Source organism: Zootoca vivipara, chromosome 5, assembly GCF_965207765.1.
Source record: "Zootoca vivipara chromosome 5, rZooViv2.hap1.1, whole genome shotgun sequence".
Classification (NCBI taxonomy): Eukaryota; Metazoa; Chordata; class Lepidosauria; order Squamata; family Lacertidae; genus Zootoca; species Zootoca vivipara.
Window position 1 is genome coordinate 47,603,517 of NC_142588.1, and position 26,560 is coordinate 47,630,076.

Here is a 26,560-nt window from a genome sequence, read left to right on the forward strand (position 1 = left end):
TGCCCCTTGTGCTCTTGATGCCATGTGGGGACACCAATCTTGTCTGGATCAGAAGCTTTTGAGGAGGAAGTTAAAGGCTCCTCTAAGCATGTGCAATGTGTACATTTCTCCTGCTGCTAATCCATTTCCCCCATCACCCAGCTGGTGGAAAGGTTGCCATGGCTCCATGGGCTTTGAGAGGCCTCAGAGAGAATAGCCACGGGCTGCATGCAGCCCATTGGTTGTCCACCTGTGGTTTACAACGATGTGTGAATTAGAACATAGTTTGCAGAAATAGGTATGTTACGTAGCCTGTTGTGAAGGAAGCAACTCTACACAGGCAATGAATTTCGTGATGTTTTATTTTGAAATCTATACTGTTATAGAAGTGTACTATTGCTTTAGTTCTTTCAGCTCATCTATGGAGAACCACCAAGTTTTATGCCCATTTCCATCAATGTGATAACATTCATCAACAGAAAGTTCAAAACGTACCTGGTGACTTAATGATTTATGACATTTGTTGACTGACATGCTTAACATCACAGCACTTATTCCCTATACCTAAACAAAACAGACAAACTTTATGCAGCTTCTTCATTTTAAAAAGTTAGTACATTACCTTGGGAATTACTGTCTGTCAATTCACCTGGCTGCACATTCAGATCCAACACTATTTCCTTTCTCAAAGCTAAATTATTCTTAATTAAATATTCGCTGATCACTATGGGACCGCTCTCAGAATTGTCAATAAGCTCTACTTCAGCACCATTTGTCGTTAAAGAAACTACTCTGGCCTGAGTTTTCTTCCCAGCTGTGAACATCTGAAGTGTTGTTGTAGCGTCTGCTGTCCATTCCTTATTTATGGGTCTTACACCTGAGGGGGGAAAATATTTAAGCAGCCATTAGGTACTCTTTAGACCAGGCACCCCCAAACTTCAGCCCTCCAGATGTTTTGGACTACAATTACCATCTTCCCTGACCACTGGTCCTGTTAGCTAGGGATCATGGGAGTTGTAGGCCAAAACATCTGGAGGGCCGCACTTTGGGGATGCCTGCTTTAGACAATGCTCTTGACGTTATGAAGGCTGCAAATCCCTTATCGTTACTAGACTTGTATCTCAGTAAAAATGAATAAATTGTACTATAAATGTATTAGAGGATTATGAAAACCTTAGGGACCTGTTACCATAAATTTAAAATCTTTTACATAAATATGTAAAATATGTACATAAATATGTAAAAGATTTACATATGCAAAACTTAGGAATATCCCGAGAATAAAGACAGTTTCAGGCTTAACTGTTTTCTTACTCCTATTCCCTTAGGATAATTTAGCCTGAGATACAGGCTTCAAGTGCCAAACAGATTAACATTTTGGATCTTAGATTCAGTAATACACCTTAAACAGAAATATTGTTTAAAACAGTGTAGCTTTGTATCTTATTTGCAGTTCAAGAAATTTCTACTGAAGTAAGGTAACTGTACCTGACAGCGAACATTCAATTGCTTGAAATGGGAGTTTCATAAATGTAGATGTAATCTGTCTGATTTTGTCCAGAGTTACCTCTTCGCAGTTTCCATAATCTACAAACAGAACTTTAAAAGCTTCAAATGAACTGGCCTCTTTCACCAAAGCCCGATACCATCTACCATCACCTAAATTAAAATAAGACAGGAACAAAGATCTTGTAATATCCAATAAGCATACAAATAATTTACTCTGTTATTAAAAACAGTTGTCTGATCTTTTGCTTCATGTCTTACTTGAGCGTAGACAGATATAGCATATTCATGCTACCCCTATTTCAAAGTGATGCCATTTTTATTCAGACATTAAAGTTACTCTGTCATATTGCAAGAAAAAGTACTAATACTGTATCCTATTCAAGGATAATGGATAATAATAAAAATTAATATACATATCAAGACCTATCTTCAGCCCTGGCAACAGCTTAGTGAGGAGACTCTTCTTTGCCATCAGAAGATGACAGCTTCCCTCTGCCATGCCCCAGGAACATTTTTAAGGGAGTAGCTGCTAGGAGAACTGAGGGGGTATTTGTGGCCTTTTGTGTTTAGGCATAAACTCTGGGTGCCTGGGGTGCTGTCTAGGTACAAATGGTAGGAGCTTTGGGGCTTCTTTGGGATATTATTAACTGACCTATTGGTAAGTGGTGTGCTTACTTCATTTTTGAAACATTTTTATAGGAACTGTTAATTCTTAAGAATTATCACTACATTATGCATTACCATCATTATACTATTGCATTTTTACTGTTTATTTTTTGCAAACTGCCTTGAGCAATATTCATATTAACAATGTTAGCATGGAATGTAATCTGCTGTTTCGTAAATCACGACAATGCAGTTCTCGCTCCATTGCTCTACTGGATGCCTTTCCCTCTAGGGAATTGGGGTGAAAGGAGCCAAGCCCATGAACTGCATGATATTACAATTGCTCAGTGTATGTCTAAATGCGCTAGGTGTTGTAAGTACTCAGTTGGATACTTTCCACAGCAAACGGAGAAATGTGATTTCTATAAAATATCAATGCAATACAGAAGAGAATGAGCAACAAGTAAACTTACTCACCAGAGAAATAAGCACAGCACACATCTCCCTTTGAAACTTTGGAAATGTTTGGGGCTGTTTTCTGGCAGTATGCTGCTAAAGATATATTGAGTTCTTCCAAAGCATTCAAGCCTGCAAAATTAAGATTGAAATTGCAACACTAACCACTGTCAAAAGTTTAATCAGAAAAGTCTAGTAGCCCTTCCTTCCAATTTATGGCTTAAGTCAGCTAACAACTCAACCTTTTCTAAAACAGCTAATATGGAAGAATATCAAGCAATACTGCTGCTACAGAATTGCTACATAACCATATGATAGGAAGTTTGAATAAGTGTACCAATGACGGTGTTGAGTTTGAAAACAGTTTATAATGTACAGTCAAACCTTGAATGTCAAACTTAATCCATTCCAGAAGCCCGTTCAGCTTCTGAAATGTTCGACAACCGAGGCACGGCTTCTGATTGGTTGCAGGAGCTTCCTGCACCCAAGTGGAAGCCACGTTGGACATTCAGCTTCCAAAAAACGTTCGGAAACCGGAACACTTACTATTGCTATTGAGCTATAGGACAAAATGTAGCTAGAGTTACTGTTTGAATTCCCCTCCTTTATTGGACTAACTGAGGGGGGTGGAGAGAGAGAGAGAACCAAACAAGATGCATGGAGGAGAGTGACAGAATTATGCCCTCTTAATATTTGCTGTGCAAAATGGAAGAGGTTGCTCCACAAGATGAACGCTGTCCAAGTAAAGTTGTTTGCACAAACAACTATGTGAGTGAAAAAAGCAATGACACACCTGCCAGGTTTCTGAATCATACTTGTTTGAGGACACTGGACAGATATGTAAATGACAGGCTGAGTGTTGGGGCATGTGACTGAAAGAGAGCTATAGATGGCTGAAATATAAAAATCGATACACAAGGAACAGAACACTCAAAGGAAAAAAGAAAGATGTACCGTTATTGTCTAACAATTGGCAATAGAATTTGCTGGGGTTGTATAGCACGCAAACAAACACATTTACCACCTGTTTGGCTGTTAATGTGACCCTCGACCAATCAATTTTGTCCAGCTGTTGACCTATAGATAAATATAAAGATAACCATTATGAGTTATGTTTTTTCAATGTTCATTCTACTGGTGGAAATTTAACAGATCCTCATCAGCAAACTTTAATATATTTCCCCATTTTTAGTTTCACAGGGAGATTTGGGTAGATGTCTGAGTATTATAGATTAGGTACAACATATATGTGATTAGTAACAGTGGAGCAGCAAAAATAATGAATGCTGTTCCTAAATCTGAGTCTTATTCAGTGTTTTAATATTCACAGTAAATTATTAATACAGGTCAAGTCCTCAAGCTTCTAAGTTTTCACATACTCACCACTCGTTTTTTGCAATGTTCCAATGCTTGTTTCAAGCACTGCTGGGACAGTGGCGGCTTCTTCCACTGCACATCCCAACTCTAAAAGGTATTTAGACACATTTATTGTTGGAGTCCTGGATTCATCTGTAAGTTTGACCACAAAAGTTTTGTCCTTCTCATTTATTACTCTTATAGTGAGTGCTTTATTTTGCACCAGCTTCTTCATAACAGAAGTCGCTTCTATGGACCAGGTTCCAGATACTGGCTTTACACCTTGAAATAAGAGATGGTGTTTTGTTTTTTTTTAAAAAAATACTCCTTTACAAGTTAGTTATTTTTCTTTGTAACAGAATTATCTTTGTAATGATAAAAGTCCACCAGCAATAAAAGTATATTTCTAACATTTTCGATCAGGCAACCAATTACCTGCATACCCAGCACATAATTCTCTATTTCATATTCCCGAAACAACAAAATGACACAAAAATGTTCCCTTGTTATCAGAAGAGGTTTTACTAATATCTATGCAGTGTTGACCCAAGAATTTTTGTTGCACCTGGGAAAGCACCAAATGGCTTTCTGCTGCTGTGCCTCCTACAGTGTTTGCAAGAAGTGTCAGGCAAGTCTGCTCAGAGAGAACACAGCTCTGGGCCATTGCCTGGCATAGTTAGGACTACCAAGGTCAGTGACAATCCAAAACCCAAGATGAACAAGGTGGGGCTAGAGAATATCACAAAGCTGCCAACTCTAGGAAAAAAAATAATTTGAACTATGTTAAGTATTTCATACTAGGGACACGGGTAGCGCTGTGGGTTAAACCACAGAGCCTGGGGCTTGCTGATCAGAAGGTCGGCGGTTCGAACCCCATGACAGGGTGAGCTCCCGTTGTTCGGTCCCTGCTCCTGCCAACCTAGCAGTTCGAAAGCACGAAGTGCAAATAGATAAATAGGTACCGCTCCAGCGGGAAGGTAAACAGCGTTTCTGTGCGCTGCTCTGGTTCGCCAGAAGCGGCTTAGTCATGCTGGCTACATGACCCGGAAGCTGTACACCAGCTCCCTCGGCCAATAGAGCGAGATGAGCGCCACAACCCCAGAGTCGGTCACGACTGGACCTAATGGTCAGGGGTCCCTTTACCTTTTAGTATGAGCCTCAGGCATGGCAAGCTTTTAATGGTAGGCTTTAAATAAAAGGAGTCACCACAGTAATTAATATACACACAACTTTATTTCCTATCACAACACTTCCAAAAGGAATCTCCGATCTGCCTGGTGTAGGCTGCATCATAGTGATGCATAATTGGGATGATTTTATATCTAAATTCAGATATAGAATCTGAATACAAATTTTATGGCACAGCTTCAATTTCCACTTTGTCTCCCCAGGTTAATCTCTTTGTTTCCCTCACTAGGTTACAAAAATTAATTGTGTCTGCTATTCTCAAGATGTATTTAGTCATTCTGTTTCATACCTGCTAGGGTGCACTTTATAGCCTGTACTGGTAACTCCATTAATTTTGGGATGATTGGCCGAAGTTTATTTAATGGAAGGACTTCTATGTTACCATAATCTACATAGCCCACTAGAGCAGTTTTCTCTGAGATGTAGGACAAAACCGATGCACGGTACCATTGTTTGTCTTCTGGAAGATAAAAATACATTTGTCAAGTAAAAATTATAAGACTAACAACCCCATGCTACATACTCATTTTTACTGCAGCTATTGTACACAAGCGGTGGCTTTCATTGTGGCAGTAGAAGTTTGAGCCAATACTAGCCAAACTAGTTCTTTCATGCACAGCAGTATGCTACTTTAGAAAACATCAGGGGCACAGATTTGCAGAGGTCTCCAGTCTCAAAGGATGTTGCAATTTAGGGCAATAGGCATCTTCTGTAGAAAGAGCAAAAGTGCCAACGACCATGTAATACTTTTAATGACTTAAAAGTCCAAGATCAAGTGAAAAATGCTCTGATATCCTCTGGTTTTATACAAAATGCCAGACACTGGCCATTAGGCCAACAAAGTGTGAATACAAAACAAAAAAACTATTGAAGAACTGAGCCTTCTCTGCATATGGGTAAAAATGCTGGAAAAGCCCCAAAACTACCTATGTAAATCAAAAGAAAGAACCAAGACCTCATCTTCAATAAATACCTCAACGGTCCTTTAAATTAGTACAGGCTTATCTACTACACTTGCAAGCTATCCTTAAACTACTCTCCAGTTCTCTTGCTTCTTGACCCACCTGCTGCCTTTGACACCATTGACCATTCACTCCTGCTCAACTCACCATGACCTAGGTCTCCATGATTCTTACTTTAGATGTTTTTCTTCCTATCAGATTGTTCCTTCAGTGGCTCCATAAAGTGGAAACTCTTATTCTGGTTTCCCCTTCTGTGCTGGCATTTTTCATAGACCTGTTGTTGTCTCATAGCTTGTCTCTCTCCATGCCAGCCTTCCCCACAATCCCTCCAGATGTTTTGGACTACAACTCCCATGACAATTGTTCAGGGTTGGATGCAGCTGCACTCCAAAATATCTGGAGGGCTCCGGATTTGAGAAGCCTGCCCTATACCACTGCTTTTCAATCTGCTCAAACATCTGGGAACCCAAGGCTGAAGAATACTGTTCTAAATTGTCCCTGGGCAACTTCTTCCAATCCTATAACATTCAACGCCGATTTCACCCAGCTCTACCATGTACTTTAGAATTTTCTCCCTCTACCCAAATTCACATCTCTAACTGTCTCTTTTGTTATTTCTAATCTGGTGTTTTAACACTGCCTGAAACTTAGTGGGTTGGATTCAACTAATGAATCTCACTAGTGGAAGACAGCACAAGGTCTTCCACTAGTGAAACAGAGCTTTTCGCTCCCACCCAAATTGGCACAGTGAGTGGGTAGGTCCAGAGAATGCACAGAACAGCACAAAGGAGAAGAGGGAAGATTGTTCCATCAGCAGAAGTATTTCAGCTTGCCAGATTGAACAATCTCTTTAGCCCTACACGGAATTTCTCCCAGCATGCTGAAGACTAAACTCATATTTCATCCAAAGCTCTTCTTTCCTTGAATACTCTCTTTACCCAAGTTGCAACATCCAACCTGCTGAACAGGCACAAAGCCTTGGCTTTATGTTCAACCACTCTCCTACCACGTTACTTTTTCTGTCGAAGCCATGTCGCTTTACAACATTGTGAAGATAAGCCACTTCCGCACCTGCGTCGGAGGTGGTGTTGTGGGCGTCCCAACTGTACTCTCGCATTGGGGCTGAGAGCTCAGCCCCTTCGCAATTGGGAGGGTTCCCGCCTGCGTCACCCCAGAGCCGACCAATCTGGTCGGCCAGGGGCGTGGCCAGCGGTTCAAAAGCAGACCGCTGGCAGGAACCCGGTCTCTTTCACCCCGGCTCCCAGCTGCATCGGTTCACCCGCCCGCCCACCCTTTAGGCTAGGCTGACGCTGCTATGGACTTCGGTTGGTCGCCTGGTTGGCCGGGAGCCTGGTAGGATTTTCCCCAATTGGGCTAGCCAAGGTGGTTTTTTCGCCTACCTCGTACCAATCCGTCACAACTATTGGTTTTGTGGTTAGGCATTGGATATTACAGTAAAAGATGAACGGGGGGGGGGGGGCAGGTAGCGCCATCACCTGCCCAGGAAATGGAGGGGTATTCCGTTAAAGGTTTCCGGGGCGGGGCTTGGTCCAGAGCCTGGTGAGGCCAGGGCCGTAAGGCACGCCCCTAACGGTGATCACAGGAGGAGTTTCAGTTGATGTACATCACTGAGCTCCTTACTGGTGGTTAACTTCTCCCAGACTCCAACACACGGGTTGGAGTCGGACATAGTCGGTTAGGATCCAATGCCTAAGCCAATACCACTCAACATCTGTAACCAATAAAGTTGTGGCATTTTTGCCCATTAAAATCTATCTTTTGTGTCTTGCGTTTTATTTCCACTGGGGAGGGACATTGCCACACAACAGCGTCTTTGACAAGAATTCTGGTTCACATTCTAGTAATATCTTTCCTCGACTTCTTCAACCTTTATTTATGGTCTTCTGTTGTCTCATCTCGCTCCAAAAAAAAGTGACCTCTTGTTACTCTGACACAGAACATCATTCATCAGTGCTCTACAGTTTTTTCTTGTCCACTCACAGATCTAGCACAAGTTCCTCACCTTTATCTTCAAAGCCCTCCATAGCCTTGTTCCATTATAGCTCTTTTCTTATACCAATATATCTTCACCCACGGCCATTACTCTGCCAGTTCTACCACTCTCAGCTGCCTGAAGACATCCGGCTTCCTCAAATGACCGTTCTTTCCCCCCTGCTGCCCCTTATGCTTGTACCAGCACTCTTACTTCCTACAAAAATGTCTTCAAAACTTAAGGGAAGGGTTGTAGCTCAGTGGCAAAGCATACAGGTTCAATCCCTGGCATCTCTAGCTACAACTGAAAAAGACTTGTGTCTGAAATCCTGAACAGCTGCTGTCAATCACTGAGACAATGCTGAGATAGTGGGACTGATGGTCTAATTTGGCATAAGGCACCTTTTATGTTCTCATTTTGCCCATAAAGTTTCGCCATGTGGGTTGCAAACTCCTATGACAGGGACTTGTTCTCTTGGCATTCTGTAAAGCACCACTCACTAGAGGCATACTTAAGCCCACAGATTTCCATGGGCTTGAACAAGTGAACTCTGTTAGATATAGGCCAACAACAGTGAATCACCATCATCAACAAGTAATTTTTACCTGTAAACTGGGCACAACACAAGTCTCCTACTGCTGGGCAGAAATCTGGGGGAGCAGAGATTGTGTTGCAGTATTCACCCAGGGATGCCTGAAGCTCAGTAAGTTTGCCTGACAAAATAGGTATTTATGTGAAAATCATTAAATAAAAAACCAAAATGTCCCCAAACCACAAGTAAGCAATATAAAAGTGTTGTACTTTCCTTTGCCAGCAAATGCTGTCATTTGAATATTGTTGGTTGTTTGGAGGTTACACAGAAAGTCTAGGCATGTTGTGGATTATATAGTACAAACTAGAAGCTATAAATTAAGAGTGATGTTAAGTATTAATCTCCTCCCACTTCAATGCAAAAAACTCAACACCTCACCACTTTTAAAGTTCTGTTACATATTCAAATGCTACTCCCACACATGTTTACATTTTAATTTAACTAAAAACAAGGACTTACAGCCATTTCCCATCTGCTGACAAAAGAAATCTCCTGGAGTCTGTATGTGGGCAACCATACCCAAAAATGTATCTCCTACAGATGGCAAGATAACCTTGCGAGTTTGACAGCTACTATGATCCAGTCCTTTATGCTCAAGCTTCTTTTCCTGAATAGAAATCTTTTCCGCAGTAGAACCTAAGAAAAAAGAATCTATTATCAAAACCTGAGTTGCAGGTATTACTGGTATTAAATAGCAATTTAAATAGAAAACCCTATCATCCTTAAGAGAATTCAGAATATCATTCATAGACACATTCATCTATCTATAATAGTAATAAACAAAATGAGACTCAGAAGACTCTCAATAATGCACTACCTCTCATGTGAACTAGGACACCACAAGCACAGCTTGAAGGAGCCACAGAACCACCAGCTCCTCTTGAAGCTGTATCTCTGCTCAAAGGCTAAGGACCAAGACAGCAACCCTCAGGTACAGCTTTATATTAAATATTATCCCATTTGGAGCTATTACCAGAAAGGCAAGTTCAATACTGTATAGCGCAAATAGAGCCAACTCCGTTTCCTCCAGCGCCCATTAGGATGACCTCTAGTGTGAGGCACTGCATCTTCCATAACCTCAAATGTTCTAGTCCAAGATTCTGGCAACTCAACCCTCCAAATTAAAGCAAAAACAGCCCTTTGGACCTGGATAACCCAGCTGTAATGCACCTGTTAACTTATGGCTACACTCCAAAGCCTCATAAAGATGACACAAATTTTTCACCAATAAGCATACAGGTGAAACTCAGAAAATTAGAATATAGTCTAAAAGTGCATTTATTTCATTAATGCAACTTAAAAGGTGAAACCAATATATGAGATAGATGCATGACATGCAAAGCAAGATATGTCAAGCCTTTATTTGTTGTAATTGTAATTATTTGTCGTTAGGCGGGTCAATTATAACTGGAATGTAATTAATGAAATGTAATAGCGATGTTTATTTTTGTAACTATTTGTTTTATTACCGTGGAATTTCCAAAGGAAAGCATTTGTAAAAATAAAAAATAAAAAAATATATAAGTTGCATTACTGAAATAAATGCACTTTTCGACGATATTCTAATTTTCCGAGTTTCACCTGTAAACCTATTTTAATATCTTTAGCATTCTTAAAGGTGCCTTGCTTTCATAAAGATATTAATCAAGATGAATTAAATAAAATGATAAGGACTCACCAGTAACAGAGTTTTCCTTGTTGCTACTCCTACTCTTTGAATTCAAACTACATCCAATTTCCAAGAGTATTTCATGTAAGTGTTTACCTGAAACACACACATTTGTTAATATCCATTCAAAAACAAATCATTGCCAACTGAAATACTGTACATCAGATCTACCAAATTTATCTCTAAAGTACTACTGTAAATAGGCCTACGACACATACAGATAAATTGATGAATGACAGCTTCACAAAGACTAGTAAAAAAGAATCTGCCATGCACACAAACATTCTGCCAAAAAAACAGAGCCCACTACACTCATCTCTTGTAAATTATGCCAAGTCAATATGAACAGCTACTTCTCAAAACATTTTTTTGTCTCCAATGCTTTGGTTCTGGGCACCGACATATTATCCAGGGGTTTGGTCAAACAGGAAAAAAATACAGCACTCCAAACTTATGAAGCTGTTTCCAAGTCTGGCCACTAGCTCATTTAACCCAATTAGTGACTGACTAACAGCACCTCTCCAAGTTATATACAGGGTCAGATGCACTTCAATTTTATTTACTTACTAGCTGGCCCGGCTATGTGTTGCTGTGGATTTTTGTGCTAAGTGGACCTTTTCCTGTTAAATGGACCTTCAGAGTCTCCGTGGAGAGTCCTCTCTGGTTCAGAGTCCCCCTTCATTTTGTACACACTCATTCCCCCCAATACGCGTGTTCTGTGAAATTATGACCTGTTCCAACCCTGACTCCCCTACCCACACATGTTTTGTTAAATCTCCCCACCCCGTCCCGACACATTCATCCTACCCAAATGCAGGGGGTTGTAAAAGGTCCATATCCTTTAGTGGGTTGTTTTTGTCTGAAAACATGCGTTGTAATGTCATGTCTGTCAAGTGAAGATTGAGGAGGAAGCATTTGGTTTTTTTATATCATCCCAAATTGGATTACATGTGAATGTAATGAATAAGCCATTGTGGTGGATTTTGGTTGGAATGTGGGTGTTTTGTGTGTGTGGTGGGTTTTTTGGGGGGGGGATGTCGTTTGAATGTCACGATTTTTAATGTGTTTTATGTTGTGTTGTGTTTGGGTAGTCCTCTGTGTAGTGGAGGTGATTTTGTTGGTGTTGGGGGTTGGTGGGGGTGGCTGGTGTTGAGTTTGGAGGGTTGGGTTTTGTTTTTTTCCTTTGGGATTTGTGAGTCTGTTGATGATTGTAGGAAAAGAGTAGAGGTGAGTGTTTTTATTTGGTATGTTTAGAAGTTGTGGGGGTTGAGTTAGTGTTACATAGATGTAGTTTGGGGTTCATTTGTTGGTGTTTTTAGTGGGGGGTGGGGGGAATTTGGTATGGTGTGGTGTTTTTAAATTTAGATTTTTTGATGTTTTGTTTTACTTGGGTATTCTTATTTGGATTGGATGTGGTTTTTTGGGGGGTGGGGGGTGGTATTTTTTGGGGGGAAGAGTGTTGGGTATTTTTGTCCTTTGGGTTTCTGATGGTGGTAGTTGGTCCCGTTGCGGGTTTTTTAAATATTTTATTTGGTTTAGTGGTGGTGTGTGTGTGTTTTTTTCTTTTTCGGATTGAGATTTAGGAGGAGGTGGGGGGAGGCTGCATAGGGGATGGGGTGGGTCTCGGGAGGGATGTGTTTGTGGGGTTGGGGTGGTCTTTATTTTTTTGGCAGGGTCGGGGAGGACAGTGGGGATTGAGCTGCCTCGTGAGGTGGCTGTGGTGTTGGTTAGGATTGGGTCCTTGGGGCGGGGGCGCATTGGGGGAGTCCTGACTGTCTCTTTGTTTTTTGTGCGTTGGTGGGGTCGGGGTTATTGTGTTGTCAACGGTGGCTCTGTATTTTTTTTTAAGTTTTGGCGAGGTCTTTATTATGGAGAAGAAGGTGGAGTTTGTGGGTTCAGGTAGGACCGGGGGGGGGGGGGCTGAGGTGTATTGTGTGTTTTCGCTGGTGGTGGGGATTGGGGCCCTTGAGGCGGCAGTAGCGTGGGGGGAGGAGGCGGAGTCTGGACTGTGTCTCTGGTTGTTTTTTTTGAGGCAGCAGGATCGGGCTTATTGCAGTGGGGATGGAGGGTGCAGAGTTCCCCCCCTCTTTGGGGAGGTTTTTTGGGGGGTGGGGAAGGCGGAGTTTGCGAGCAGCCGTTTGAGGCTGCAACGTGAGGCACCAGTGGTGGGAGGCAGCGGGTGGCTGCAGGTCGTTGGAGGCGGCGGTTTCAGGCAGCAGCTTAAAATGGCGAGCAGGCGTTTGAGGTGACGACTGTAAGTTGTCGCCTCGGGAGGTGTGTGCCAATGTCGGAGAGGCTTTGCAGGTGGCAGCGTGTGATCTGCCTTTCTATTGGATGCTGCTGGAGTCTTCAGAGCTTCTGGTGGTGATGTCTAATTTGTGCACCACTTTTTGTGTTTAATCATTATTTTAGGTGTGAAAGGTGTGGTTTTTTTGGGGGGAAATTATGCCAGATCCCTCCCTGATGGGCATGTAATGTTGTGGCCAAATTTGTTACATTACGGTTCAGCAGTTACAGAGAAAGGCTGTGACCTCCGCGCGCACAATGCCTACATTTATATATACTGTGTTTCCCCTTTTTAAAGACACCATCTTATTACTTTTTTTCCTCAAAAAACCACAGGGTGGCTTTTTTACAGTGGGATGTCTTATTTTTTTATTACGGTTTTTACGGTACCTTATGGTCTCCTTGGCCGGGCCGGGTCACTGGCTCGGGGCACTGCTGGGCGCGGTGCGCGCTCCAGCAGCCATTTCCAGGCGGCCGGATGGCAGGCCTCCTAGGCTAGGCGGAGGCGAGGCCGCTGGCTCTGGTGCTCTGCTGGGCGCTGCGCGCGCTCCAGCATCCGGTTCCGGGCAGCGGGACGGCAGGCCTCCTCCTCCTCCTGCTGTTGCCACAGCTGGCATACAGGATAACACTGGCTGGCTGGGGCGCTCGACGGTCTCACTCCACATGGCATGGAGGTATGTCTTATTTTCGGGGTATGTCTTACATTCTGCAAAAGGTTAAAAATCCTGCCATGGCTTACTTTATGACTACGCCTTAAAAAAGGGGAAACAGGGTATATAGATACTTGTATCCCACTTTATAGTCCCAATAGGTCCTAAAGTAGCTTACAAAAAAATCTGCACATATAAACAGAAACATGGTGCCAGGCTTTTCACGCAGCACTTTTTGGTACTAATTCTTGGTACTGCCTGGTATCACCAGGCCCACCGAGGATCTGAGGCAAGCATGACCGAGCAATTAGTTATTGGTCAGTCCATGATGGAACCAAGTCTTCCCTAATACCGTGTTTCCCCCTTTTTAAGACACCGTCTTATTACTTTTTTTTCTCAAAAAACCACAGGGTGGCTTATTTTTGGTGGGATGTCTTACTGGTACCGGTATTTTTATTACGAGTCTGAGGGAAGGGAGGTGTGTGCGTCCCTGGTGCAGCCCTCTCTCCCCGGCCCTGGGATGTTCGCGAAGGGCTGCTCTCTCTCTCCTCCAAGGTGGGGACTCACTTAATAGCAATCTGCTACACTGGAGCTTCTTAAATCTAAACCAGTATAATGGAATCTATCTGTGTGATACAGTCCTAGCAGTAGCCTATACCTAAAGCAAGTAAGGATCTCTACCAGCCAGCTGCCCAAGACTGCAAGACTGTCTGAAGTTCCAACAACATAGCACTTTGCAGTGCTATCACTGATAGCAAAGAAGCTACCTGCTGAGAACAAAGAAGCCAGCTAAGCAGCAATTAAGATTGCTGACTTGGTAAATGGTAGCAATTGAGAAGCAATTGAGCCAGCGAGGTGAGGAAGCACGTGTTGTTAGGACCGGCAGTTTAACTTTTGTGTAAAGCAGCGTTTAGCAGCTCCTTTTAGCAGCTCGCAAACAGCGAAGGAAAAAGTCCTTAATAAATAAATAAAAGTCCCCAAGGCAAGGACTGCGATCCAGACTACTTACAAATCCTTAAAGGGGCAGCTCCACAGACAACCAAGCAGCATAAGGTAGAAAGAAAACTGCAGCAGGATTTTTAAAAGGCTGCTTTATGCCCGGTAAAAGCAATGAGACAACAATCAGACACGGGAGATTCCCGTTAAGAGGAAATCAACGTGCATTGAATGGAAGGGAATTTAGGGAAAGGTGGGGGGAAGCGAGAGGTGGGCTGTGTGTGTGTGTGTGTGTGTGTGAGAGAGAGAGAGAGAGAGAGAGAGAGAGAGAGAGACGCAGGGGGGGGGGAGAGAGACAGACGCGCGCACGGAGGTCTCTCCCTAAAAGGGAAAACAGCCTTTGCATTCTTCAATCGCCCCTCTTTTCTTCCTCGTGCCTTCATCTCCTCCCCACCCCACTTTTCTCCCCTTCACCAAGTAGAGCTTACACAGCTTGGCTAAAAAAATTATTTTTGGATCTTTTTATTTAAAAAAATGCTCTCAGAAACGGGGAAGAGAAATCACAAGGCTTCGGCAGCCAGCAGCTACGGCTGTTCGGTGCATTTTTACAAGCTTTTAAAGGAAATACGTGTCTGTGGAGCGACAGCAAAATGGGGAGAGATTTTTAAGGGGGGAGTTGGCTGGCAGGAGGGGGGTTATTGCTAGTGGGTGAAGGGTCTATCAGTATGTCTTATTTTCGGGGTATGGCTTGTATCGCGCAATTGCTTAGAAATCCTGCTATGGCTTATATAATGACTACGTCTTAAAAAAGGGGAAACACGGTATGTAGGGAATAACATATGATCACTGTACAATGACTCATCCACCCCAAGATATGATTTTATCACAACTGAAGTATCCAGTGAGCATCCTTCTACAAAAACTGATGTTAACAATCACTGCTTAATTAACAATTCATTCAACAAAGAATATTACTGCTAATGAAACTTACCAGAATCTGCCAAAACAACATCTACAGCAAAATAGGGCATCTCATCCACGAAAACATCAACAATAGTGAATGAGCAACACTTTCCTGTAAGAAATGGAGCAATAGCTTTGCTGCAGTTTGCATTCCATTTTTCTTCAGTTGAGAGGACATCAGCAACACAACATTTAATGGCCTGAAAGCAAAGCAAAGCAAAAACAAAACACACTATAAGGATGTCTGGCTTACTGCTGGTCTTTATGGCCATGTGTGCACATGTCCTTCAAACATTTGCATGTTGGCCAATTTAAGATTTTTGTTTGTGTCTTAGTCAAGATGCAAGTTTTGGAGTCTCTAGTAGTTAGTAATAACAACATTCTGGTGTATTATTTGTCTCAACACACTTTAGCATTTGCATACACGGGTCTGTATTCTTGGCACTCTAAGTATCTGTTGGTGAAGGTGCATTGTGTAAACTTATACTTACACAGGGTGGAATGTGCGCAATATCTTGGTGCAATCGTTTAATTCTATTTAGCGGTATATTCTCTCCATTTCCATAGTCAATATATAAAACCAGAGCACTCTTCTTAAGGATATCCACCTCTTTTATAAGCACTCTGTACCAGGTCTGAACATGAACAAGTTATTTTACATTATGATTTATTATTCTTTTTTACAATAAAAGGAGAAAAATGTTTCTTTTTCAACATAACAGCTGAACAACTACAATGGCAATTTTAATACAAGAACCTTCAATACATTTTTGTGCTTTTAAGCTAGTATCAGATGTAATTTAGAAAACAGAATAATACGCTGAACTTTCTATGTTTAGTTCATTTTCTGCAGGGGATGGAGGAGACTGTAATTGTGCTGAACTGAAAATGTTCAGTTTAACTGAGATACCATACTAGTTAGTCAAACAATTCTACCATAAACTGTTAATTCATTAATACTTTATATATTACAGTTTACATCTTACTAGTAATCCAAAATACAGGTGTTTTTATCTTACTGCTACAGAATTAGATTTACCCTACATTTGCACTAGGCTATCACAGCTGTGTGTGTGAAGTTAGGGTTGCCATATGTCCAGAATTCCCTGGACACAGCCGGTATTCAGCTCTCATAGTCTGCGGAAAACAATGAAATGTCTGGGGAAATCCAGACATATGGGAAGCCCATGTTGACATTGTAGTTTTTGGCGACTTTCATTTTTTTAAAAAAGCTTTAAAAACTCTTTTTTGATATTTTTTGGGGGGGAAAGCTCAACAATATTTGTATCCAGATTTTTACTTTTTGAAATATGGCAACTGTCAATAATGATACAACCATTAGAACTGCACAGAGATGGGAAACACAATGGTTGCAGCACACCCCACATTTTATTGTCACCCTAGAGTCGCCTAAACTGATCTTACTCCCACATGTGTGTAGTTTTTATCTTTCTAATGCTGCTTCACAAATGCTAGTTTTAACCCAAGCCTTTATCATGTCTTCAGATTCCAACAGCCCCTCTGCCTCACTTACTGTATACATTTATTTTCCAACAGTTACTAGCAGTTACCTGCAGGCAGATGGTTGATGGACTCAAAGTAAAGCTCACAGATTTGTCAAAGGTATTGTTTTCACAGCATATCCAAGGGTGTCACAGAATTTTAAAAAATTAACTCCCACCCCAAAGGTTTCCTGTAATTCTGTTCAGAGTTTTTTCATCTACCTTTGCATGTATAGATTTTCTCCTCTATTAGGTGAGGTTTTTAAGATTACTGGGAAGGTTGTACCAGTTTATCTCCTTTATTGTTCTAAATATTAGTACTTGTGACATCACAGGAAAAACACCTATTTTGTGTTTGTTGTGAACTGTCATACTTAACAGATAACAACTGAGAGGAAGATATTTTTTTTTTAAAAAAAAACAGTGCTTGGCTTCATCCCTCTACTTGTACTTTATTATATGCTTGTGGGAGTGTCATTTGAAGCTATTGAACAATCCTACTGCATTTAAACTGCACTTTTATTACCATTTTACTTTAGTTTATGGTATTCAAAAACATTTGACCTAAGTGACAGATCTCAAGTGACATAACCCATTATAAAATTTAAAATGTTACTTCAGGAAAACCATCTTGCCCTGATGAAAATACCCAGGCATAATTTATTCAAGTGCCCCAACACCTTTCATCACCTTTATCTAGCAAAGGAAAATCTGAAGCAAATAATTGGCATAGAATTATACTGTATTGCCAACCCTCTCTCACTTTGGCAAAGTTATATGGCGCTGCTCATTTCAGTTACACATACACAAACAAGACTTAAGTACATATCTCATTTTATGAACACCTATACTTTCTATAAATCAACAATGGTAAGTTGCTGGCTGCAGGTTCTCTTGGACAGCCAACCACAAACCAACTGGTCCTTGAGTCCGTTTGACGATTAAGTTACCTGATCCAGGGTATATTGTCCAACACTGACTTCACCTTTGGCAGGAATATATTCATCCTGGTTAATTCCATCGTAATCTTTCAATTTCACACTAAGCTTATTAATATTACTTAGAACTTCTGGAGTTTTGACTTGAATGTAGAATTCACTTGGATTAATGAACTGTGTTACTGTTCCCTAAATAGAAAGAAAGCCATATAGCAAGAAGATTGTCTACAATGCTACATGTCATCAGTCAGCATCACTGCCGTTTACCTGCTGGTGCCTAGGCTGGGTGGGTGCACACAATGATTTATCCTGACTGCAGCTACCAGGTGTGGGACAGGTAAAAATGGGATCAGCTCCCAGGAATTCCCTAGAACAGTTAGTGGAGCAGTTTTGATCCTATTGGCTTACATAGTTCAAAGGGGATTGCTCTCTGCACCCATCTGCTCCCTTTTGATCGGATGGTTGCCGATGACAGCAATGATGTCAGGTGATTGACAGGTGCTTGTTGCTTTCCTTCTGTCAAAGCTGGACTGCAGAAAGGAAGGATCCCACCTGCTGGATCAAGTTCCCCACCCTTGATTTAGGTTATACAGGGAAGAAAATGAAAGCATTCGCTTTCTAATCAGAAAACTTCAGCAATCAAAACAATAAACAAGTCCAACTGTGTTATTTAAGCAATATATTCTCTCTCTCACACACACACATGCACACACTCTCTCTCTCACACACACACACACTTTGTTGTTTGCCAGCTTGTGGTGTAGGGGTGGGCAGGATAGGGAGGGCAGAATAGACACAGAACAAAACAGCGGGTTGAAAGCAGAACTTACCACTATTTTCATATTTTTCTTCAGCTCCAGTGTAGTCAGATCAGAATACACAGTTTTCTTGCCCTGCTCTTCTGTTTTGCTGGTATTCATAGATAAATTTTCCTATTGTAAACAAATTATTTTGCTTGCTTACTAAGCAGAATATGCAAATACTGTATTAACCTGTTTCAGTGATCTAAAATACTTAAATCATGTAAAGAAGAAGGTAACTTAATGAAAGTTAATGGAAGTAATGATTCCTGTTCGCTCCTTCCCCCCCTTGCAATCTATATCCAGAAGTTGGAGAACCCTCCTGAGTATTAGATCGCATGCAGAGCTCTACCAGTCAGACAGACTTCAGCTGAATTTCAGGAAGTTCCACTTTATATCAATCAGCTCTCCATGATATAGTCCCCTAAATAAATTTTCAGGGAGTGGCCCACTGACACTGAAACCCCACTGGCAAGGGAAGTTTGGACTGCAGTGTAAGAAGGACCGAAGTCAAGGGTAATATTGAAGACTATAGTAGAAATATTAAAGTCATTACGTGTCTTGATGGTCATGTCACCCACACAGTACTTTTACAGAACAGAATAAATGGTATTTTGAGATACCACAAATGTAGTACTATTCACCTGTTATAAGAGGCAACAGCTTCAGCAAGAACAGCAGAATATACTTCTTGTCATTTTAAAATGACAAGAATTGAGAGGCTGCTCAGAAAACAATAAGGAGTTTGCATAAAGTGGGAAAGAAAGGAATTTATCGTATTTAAAATTCTTATCAATAGAGAAAAGGCAGTGAGAGTTGAAGCTAAAGCAGAAAAGACAACCAAGAAAATGTTTGCAATTAGGCACTCATTAGCTGGATAGCCGTCGTGTAGTTAAAATTCATTCCCTGCACACTTCCATAGGACACAGTGCCTATTCACTGTAGCCACATCATTTTGCAATGTGCAGTAACTGCTATATTGATAAAGATGTGGGGTGTTCCAATTTTCTCTAGAAGTAGGGAAGGTATCACAAGAATGAGTGGAGTGACCAGCTCCCAAGTGAAGGTTGAACTGAGTGTTATTGGTTAGGATTCAAAACAACCAAGTGATTGCACTTAAAATGCTTTCTTCTAACAGAACTTGGAATAAATTTAATTGCAAAAGGAGTTGTTTGTGCCTCTTTGAATGCTGTTCAGAGGTCCATAACCCTTATAAGAAAGAGGTTTTTTAGACACAAGGGGAGGCACTATAGCGGAAATGGAACAAAAATACTGTAAGCTCACTGCACAATGTGGAGGCAATCTCATGGTTCTCTGGATTCCAGTTTATCACTGCAGGGTGACAGAAGATCGCTTAAGCAGCTTCAAGTTCTCTAATGCCAATAATTCACTGTACTGCTGACCAAAATATACTATTTGATACACACATGGTACCCGCACATGGTAATAATGCCCTCTCTCCAACCACACAAGCGAACAACTCTAGTCATACCTTTTTCTTGATTTCATCCAAAGATTTTGTATTATCTTCAACTTTATCTGCACTAAAAATGAATTCTGTTCATTAGTATAATTGTTCTGTAAAGGTCAAGCAGTCCTGAATACACTCAAAATTAACCCACTTAAAGCAGTAAGCATTTATATGTTGCTGAAGAGACATAAAGTAGAGCCAGTTTATAAAGCCCTTTACGATTTACTTATCAGTAAACACTGAAGGCCTTTTTAGGCCTAATATCTCTGGTTGAATTACCGTAACTCTTTATTAAGGTAGAATGAGCATTTTAACTGTACACTACCCACTCCATTTGCATGCTGGCTTGGTGCCTCAATCCTGGTCTGTTTAAACCAGTTTCTCATTATGCTTAGTGGGGACTCTAGTTTATTAACCCTTCTTAAGACACAGTTTGACTCTGTTTGTAAACTAGGTTTTCCATTTGTGACCAGTGTTCAAAACTCCCATTGTTCTAGGCGCACTTTGTGACAGGGTATTTCATTAACACGAGCAGCTTCTGAGTTCAGGGTGCAATACTGCGCCTAAGATTTCAGATTAAAACAGCAGAGTAGAAGGAAAGGAAGACCTTTTTCTGCCTCCCCACTTCCAGCTACTCTCTGAAGACTGGGGAAGAGACTCTCTTAAGAATATTAGGGGGATGGGCAGGGGAAGGACTAGACCATGTGAAAAATGTATATAATACTTCAGAAATATTTTAATATTTCTTCATTTTCAGCTTTGTATTCTTATTTAAAAAGTGTGCCTAGACATTCCGTTGTTGCGCCCATAACCTAGGTTTAAGGTGCCATTTAGCTCCTAGTTTTCATATCTGTTTCTAACACTGTTTTTGACTTAATGGGACATGGGCTGGGATGGTAGTGCTGAAGGTGGTGTGATACAAGGTGAGGAAAGAGAATGGCTCAACATTCATTCTAAGAATGTTATATTCAAACACGGTCGTAGCAATTTTCACTTCCATTCTTTGGGGACAACATACAACCTCAAATTCCAAAATAAATAAATAAATAAATAAATGACTACATATTCAGAAATGCAATACTGCATACTTAGCTACACAACAGTAACCAGAATTTAGAGGATACTTGCTAAAACTCTTCATCACTACAGAATTACAATCATCCTATAACACAGGGCCCCCAAACTATGGCCCGGGGGCCACATACGGCCCGAAAGCCTCTTTTATCCGGCCCGCAACAACCGTGACGATCCCCACTGCCTGCTCTTACCAGCACAGCTGCCCACTTCTGGGCCTGAAAAAGCACCGGAAATGGCTTGTGCACTTGTCTGAGGAGGCCCATGCACATGCACACAAAGCGTGCATTCCTGTGCGCTCCCCGCCCTTCGGCCCGCTGCGCAATCGGCTCTGCAGGCACTGGCCCAAAGCCAGGTAAGTTTGGGGACCCCTGCTATAACATCTGATTCAATTTTCTGAGTGCTATTATTGACACAGCCAAAAGAGCCATGCATATGCGGGAAGTATCAGAAGAGAGGGTAAATTCTGCAGGGGGGAGAAGTACAAAAGAGGGGAGGACCCTAAAAGGGAGACTACCCTAGAAACTAGTCCAATGAAGACTGAGTATGTGTTGAATGTGGACTGCTGTGGGTGGGGAAGAAAAGCGAGTAGAGTAACTAAAACCCAAACATAACCACCCCAACATTTTGCTGCAGATCTCACTTGTAATTCTACAGCCCTTTGCAGTATACTGTATATCTTAAGTGGTGGCTCCCCGACTGTGGAATGCTCCTAAGAGAGGCTTGCCTGGCGCCATCATTACATGTCTTTAGGCACCAAGCAAAAACATTCACCTTACCCAGGCCTTTAGCCATTAAATAATCTATGGCCTATTAAAGCCATGGTGGTGAGGTGGGGAGTACTGCTATTATGAACATTTTATTATTATGATTTCTATTATTATGGTGTCTGCTATTATGCTTTTTATTATTTTTATTATTATTGGTGCTCCATAAAATGTGTTCTTAATGTTATACACTGCCCTGGGAACTTTTGATAAAGGGTGGTGTATAAACAGAATAAAAAACATAACATAAATAACTAAATAATATCGAATTGAGACCTGGGCTTTCTTCCAAGGACCTCAAGATGCTGCAAATAACATGAGTTATTTCCCATTTTATCACCAAAACAAACCTGTGAGATAGCTTAAGTTGCAAGATCATGCTGTAGTCCCTTGCATTTAGTCACATAAAATCCGTGGTGGCCCTAAATGTACATGCTAATGCACACAAAGTGCTTGAGCATCATGATCTGAATGTGAACCTATGTATTCATCTAAAATATGAGCAGAGGTCTGCTTAAATATACAAATGACCACTAACGGGAGCTATATAAACAAGAGCAGCCCTGCTGGATCAGACCAAATGCCCATCTAGTCCAGCCTGTCTAGTAGCCAATCAGATGTCTATAGGGAAATAGATACAAATCCAGTTATCAGAGGGAAGATTCATTTAACCTATAAACTTACTTATGTTGAACTAGCTTACAGACAGCACTATGCATTTGCCAGTCTTTCCTTTGACACTCCACCGAACAGTAATATATCTGCTTACACCGTGTGCATCTCAAGGACCCTAAAGAGATTAAAACAGCAACACAAAGTGTTGACATTACAGTATGTAATCAGCAATTTCTGATTCAGTATCCAAGATTTTCTTCTGTGTTCCCATTAAACTGGTGGTCTTTAAAGTCAACTGCACATAGTAAAATTATGTAATACTAAGCCTCTAGGTTTGAAAATCTTTATTATCCATTGGCATCATTTTGAAAACATCAATTCCCCCCTCCTTTGACATGGAAAAATGTAAGATGTTAATCAACATGGATAAGGTACCCTTACATTTAGATATTTCTGAGGTAAAATATTAAATATAAGTATGGTTAATTTTTATTTGTACGCAAATTAAGTTCATTCAAGCATCTTACTTACAGTATCCAAAGCACTCTACACACAGTTGCCAAGTAATCATTCATACATAATTCACAATTTTTGTTCAGATGTTTCAGTTGTGGTTGAGAAATGATGGCTTGTCTAAGATCACTAAGTAAGTTTATGGTAGATGAAGGACACAGGCTTCAACTGACACTTGAGTTCACTTTCCAATTTATAATAAAAAAAAATCATAACTTCAATTATTTTTTAAAAAGTTTGCAAGGTAAGAGTTTGCACTGCTCTATCACAGATTAGATAACAAAAACCTACCAAACATTCTACAAAAATGGCATGTGGACCGATGTAATTGTTCACAGCCTGTGGATAAAGTATTGTCAGGAGAGCTTTGTAGTCTTCTCTGCTTTGCATGTTGTAAGGCTGAAGCATGCACCTGTAATATACATTTAGAATTGTTTGAGCAACTTATATGCCTTAAAATAGTAAAATACTGCCACATAAATAGCAGAAATGGAACCGGCCCCACCAAATCCTATTGTCACATCAACAAGGGAAAACACAAGTACTATCAGGGTTAACAAAGGAAGCTGAAAATAACATTGGCATTAAAGGACACATGCAGAGGAAAATTCAGACTCAAATCTTGCAAACTCACAGGATTTATTTCATTTGCTGAGGATGGTAGGAAGGTACTGGCGCCATTCATGGCTTCTGATTTCCCTACAATATAGAATAGAAATGTTTAGATATGACCTAGTGTTTCCAGTAGTAGAAGGGGATATACAATTAACCCAGTTGGATGGTTCTTGACAACCAGGTGGAGTTGCATGCGATGCAGAATTAGAAGTTACGCTGAATTCAGATGGACTTACAAAGTACAATATTGCACAGCATGAAATCAATGCTTAATCATGAAACATTTACATTAACCACCACCTAAGGTTGGTAGACTATTCCTAAGCAAGCTCATAATGCGATAATTTAAAGCTGCCCATATGTAAGCAGAACTCAAGAAGGCAACTGCAAGATTATGGTTAAGTATTAGCTACTCATTGTTCTTAACACTTGCAGAGAAGTGATTTGATAAGCTTCCAAATTTTCATTTATAGTAATGGTTGATTCCCCCCCCCTTATTTTGCTTAGACACCAACAAAACAAAACTATGTGTTTACATCATTTGTTACAAAAATACAAAATTAACAAAAAGTAACCTCCTAAGTTCTGACAATAAATCTTCTTGCATATACATCTAACTTCCCTTCTTCTTCATACTTCCTTTAATATTTACTAACTTGTTGCAGTTAATCAGCAAGTAATGGTTGATTTTCTAATCAAAGAAAACCTAACCTTCTGCACAGCTGAGCTTCAACACTGGAGCCTGGGTGGGTGGGTGGTGGGTGGTAAACGACCGAGGAATGACTTGAGACTGCTCATACGATACAAAAACTGTAAAAACACAGCACAAAAATGTTTATTGAAGAAAAGCATTTATTATATAATACATTTTAAAACTGAGGAAGTGCACAATTGGAACAACTACTAGCCATTTCCATTTCCAAAGGTTTCAAAAAGAAAGCAATAAAACAATTTAAGTACTATAAGTGAAATTGCAAAAGCAACACACAAGATTAAAGGTATTAAAACTATTTTAAAACGAGGTATTTTCCTACCTCTCAGTTCCCCTCCATTCATTTCTGATGTGGTTCTCTGTCTGTTAAAGCTACCATGGCAGCCATCATAGCTGTTTTCACTTGAATTACTGCTACGAGTTTCAAAAAACATGTTAGCCTGCTCACAAATCGAGAAATTGTTGAGGAATTTTGAAGTTTTATCTTCTTCATGTAAAGAGCTTTTGAAGTTGGGACCTGTGCTGGGACTTTTCAGTGATTCATTTTGAATTTTGAGCTCTTCATTCCTTATAGAACGATTTTGTGCCATCCTGTGTGCATCCATATCAGAACAATTCCCTGACAGCTGTAAAGTTATTGTTTAGCAATGAGGAAGATTAAAAGAATAAAAAGCAATTAGCATCTAAAAGAAAATGCATTGAATTTTTAAATATTCAAGACCAAGATGTCCTAAGCAAATTTTCATTCAATTTTCTGTATTCTTTTTAAATTAAATATAAAAGTGGAATAAAATAAGTTATTCTACAGAAAATACAAAAAACAGTTTTAGCATTAATGTCTTCCCACTAGCTTCAAACAAGCACATTAGGGATTTAACAAAACTGCTGGAACTCCTGAAGCCTTGGGGCATGTCCTCATATTTCATGGTACAATCCAGAACTCAGCCAGGTAGCACGACGGCTCAATGGAGCAGTGTGCCACAACTGCAACCCTGCCACTCATTCCAGAAGGATGTAAAAGGGGTGGGGAGGCAAATTGTTGCACCAGTATGGAACTGGGGCACATATCAATCTTGGATCAGGCCTAATGCAGTCATGTGACAGCAGTGGAACCGGTTTGGGATCCAATGTTCCAGCTGGAGGAACAGGGAAGTCAGTTCAATCCAACCAGCCCAGAACAAAGGAGGTATGCATTGCTGTGTTAATGTCCTTGCTGAAACAAGTGAAAGCAGAAGCTGAGAAAGTGGCATTTAGCAGCAATTCCCAGTAAACTATCTTGCATATAAAGCCAGTTATCCTGTTGTTTTCTAATAAGGAGAAGACAATGAACACCATAGCTGTCAAATGACTTATATGAACCAATCCAGTTCATCTAAGTTTGGACAAAAGTCATCAGCAGATAGGCAGAAATGCAGGTGATGCTTCCACAATGTGACTGGATACTGCAAATCAACTTTACAAAAAAATAAAAAGTTTAATCTTTAACTGGAAAGGATGGATTGCATCAGCAGAGCTTGGCTGTTACATGAGCTGTACATGTACTCCTAACTCCCCACCGATCCACCTCTTGTATACGGCTAGGTCTGCACACAAGTGGGAAAATGCATTAAAAGCCGAGATAGCAGGGACTATAATTTCATTTCAATATATAGTTCTTGAATGCCTCCCACTAGATACAGCTTTTGGATAATCCCCTTCTCATTTAAAATAAGAGAAAACTGTGCAAGAAAAAATGGCAACTTATAGAGCGATGCTAATAGAGTCCTTTCCATGCTGTTCTTATTTTCTACCTGCAGGAAAATATATCTCCCCCCCCCTCTTTTCCTTTACAGTATAGAAGCCCTTAAAAGAAAACCTTATGTATCACCTCAACACTCTTCTACTGAATGCATACCGTAGATATCGCCCTCCAATGTCCATTCATTCTACGTGTCTTAAAACAACTGGCTGGCATGCAACTAAGTCTTACTCAGCATAGAGCATTGAGATTAATGAACCTAATTTGGTAGTGTTCATTAACTTCCATGAGCCCACTCCAAATTAACCTTAACCAAACACCACCTGATCATTTTACATCGTGCAGAATGCACACTGGCGAGTCGGATTTGTGCATGCCGTAGAACTTAGTGAACTTCGATCACTCAGTACTCTTTTCACAAGGACGACAGGTAAGGGTAGCGTGCCTTAAGTCAGGCCCATTAATTTCAGCGGTTCTACCCTGAGTAAAACCTGAATACCACCTCACTGACCCAAAGCACTTTAACTCAGAAGCAAGCTACCTGATTTCACCAGGACTTAGTGAAATCAGATAAATGTGAACCAAAATCGTGGCATAATATCAACTACTAAACAAGCCACACATGGAGGCGAACAACAATGGCAAGGCATATGTGGGTTCACTGTTAAAA

At 40.7% G+C, this 26,560-nt stretch overlaps 1 protein-coding gene across 1 annotated transcript in view; it reads right to left on the minus strand.

Annotated features, from left to right (window-relative positions):
- TDRD1 (tudor domain containing 1) overlaps positions 1 to 26,560 on the minus strand; it is a 34,491-nt gene that overhangs the window by 6,737 nt on the left and 1,194 nt on the right. Inside the window, exons 2-20 of the mRNA XM_088670548.1 lie at positions 24,475 to 24,778; positions 24,152 to 24,250; positions 23,460 to 23,524; positions 23,117 to 23,237; positions 22,382 to 22,487; positions 19,878 to 19,929; positions 18,416 to 18,517; positions 17,598 to 17,774; positions 15,637 to 15,780; positions 15,174 to 15,345; positions 10,320 to 10,406; positions 9,101 to 9,277; positions 8,655 to 8,762; positions 5,384 to 5,554; positions 3,934 to 4,188; positions 3,505 to 3,627; positions 2,572 to 2,682; positions 1,468 to 1,638; positions 602 to 856 (exon numbers count right to left, since the gene is read on the minus strand). Coding sequence (XP_088526674.1) covers positions 602 to 856; positions 1,468 to 1,638; positions 2,572 to 2,682; positions 3,505 to 3,627; positions 3,934 to 4,188; positions 5,384 to 5,554; positions 8,655 to 8,762; positions 9,101 to 9,277; positions 10,320 to 10,406; positions 15,174 to 15,345; positions 15,637 to 15,780; positions 17,598 to 17,774; positions 18,416 to 18,517; positions 19,878 to 19,929; positions 22,382 to 22,487; positions 23,117 to 23,237; positions 23,460 to 23,524; positions 24,152 to 24,250; positions 24,475 to 24,757 — 2,779 coding nt within the window. The 5' untranslated portion in view covers positions 24,758 to 24,778. The remainder of the gene's footprint in view (positions 1 to 601; positions 857 to 1,467; positions 1,639 to 2,571; positions 2,683 to 3,504; positions 3,628 to 3,933; positions 4,189 to 5,383; positions 5,555 to 8,654; positions 8,763 to 9,100; positions 9,278 to 10,319; positions 10,407 to 15,173; positions 15,346 to 15,636; positions 15,781 to 17,597; positions 17,775 to 18,415; positions 18,518 to 19,877; positions 19,930 to 22,381; positions 22,488 to 23,116; positions 23,238 to 23,459; positions 23,525 to 24,151; positions 24,251 to 24,474; positions 24,779 to 26,560) is intronic.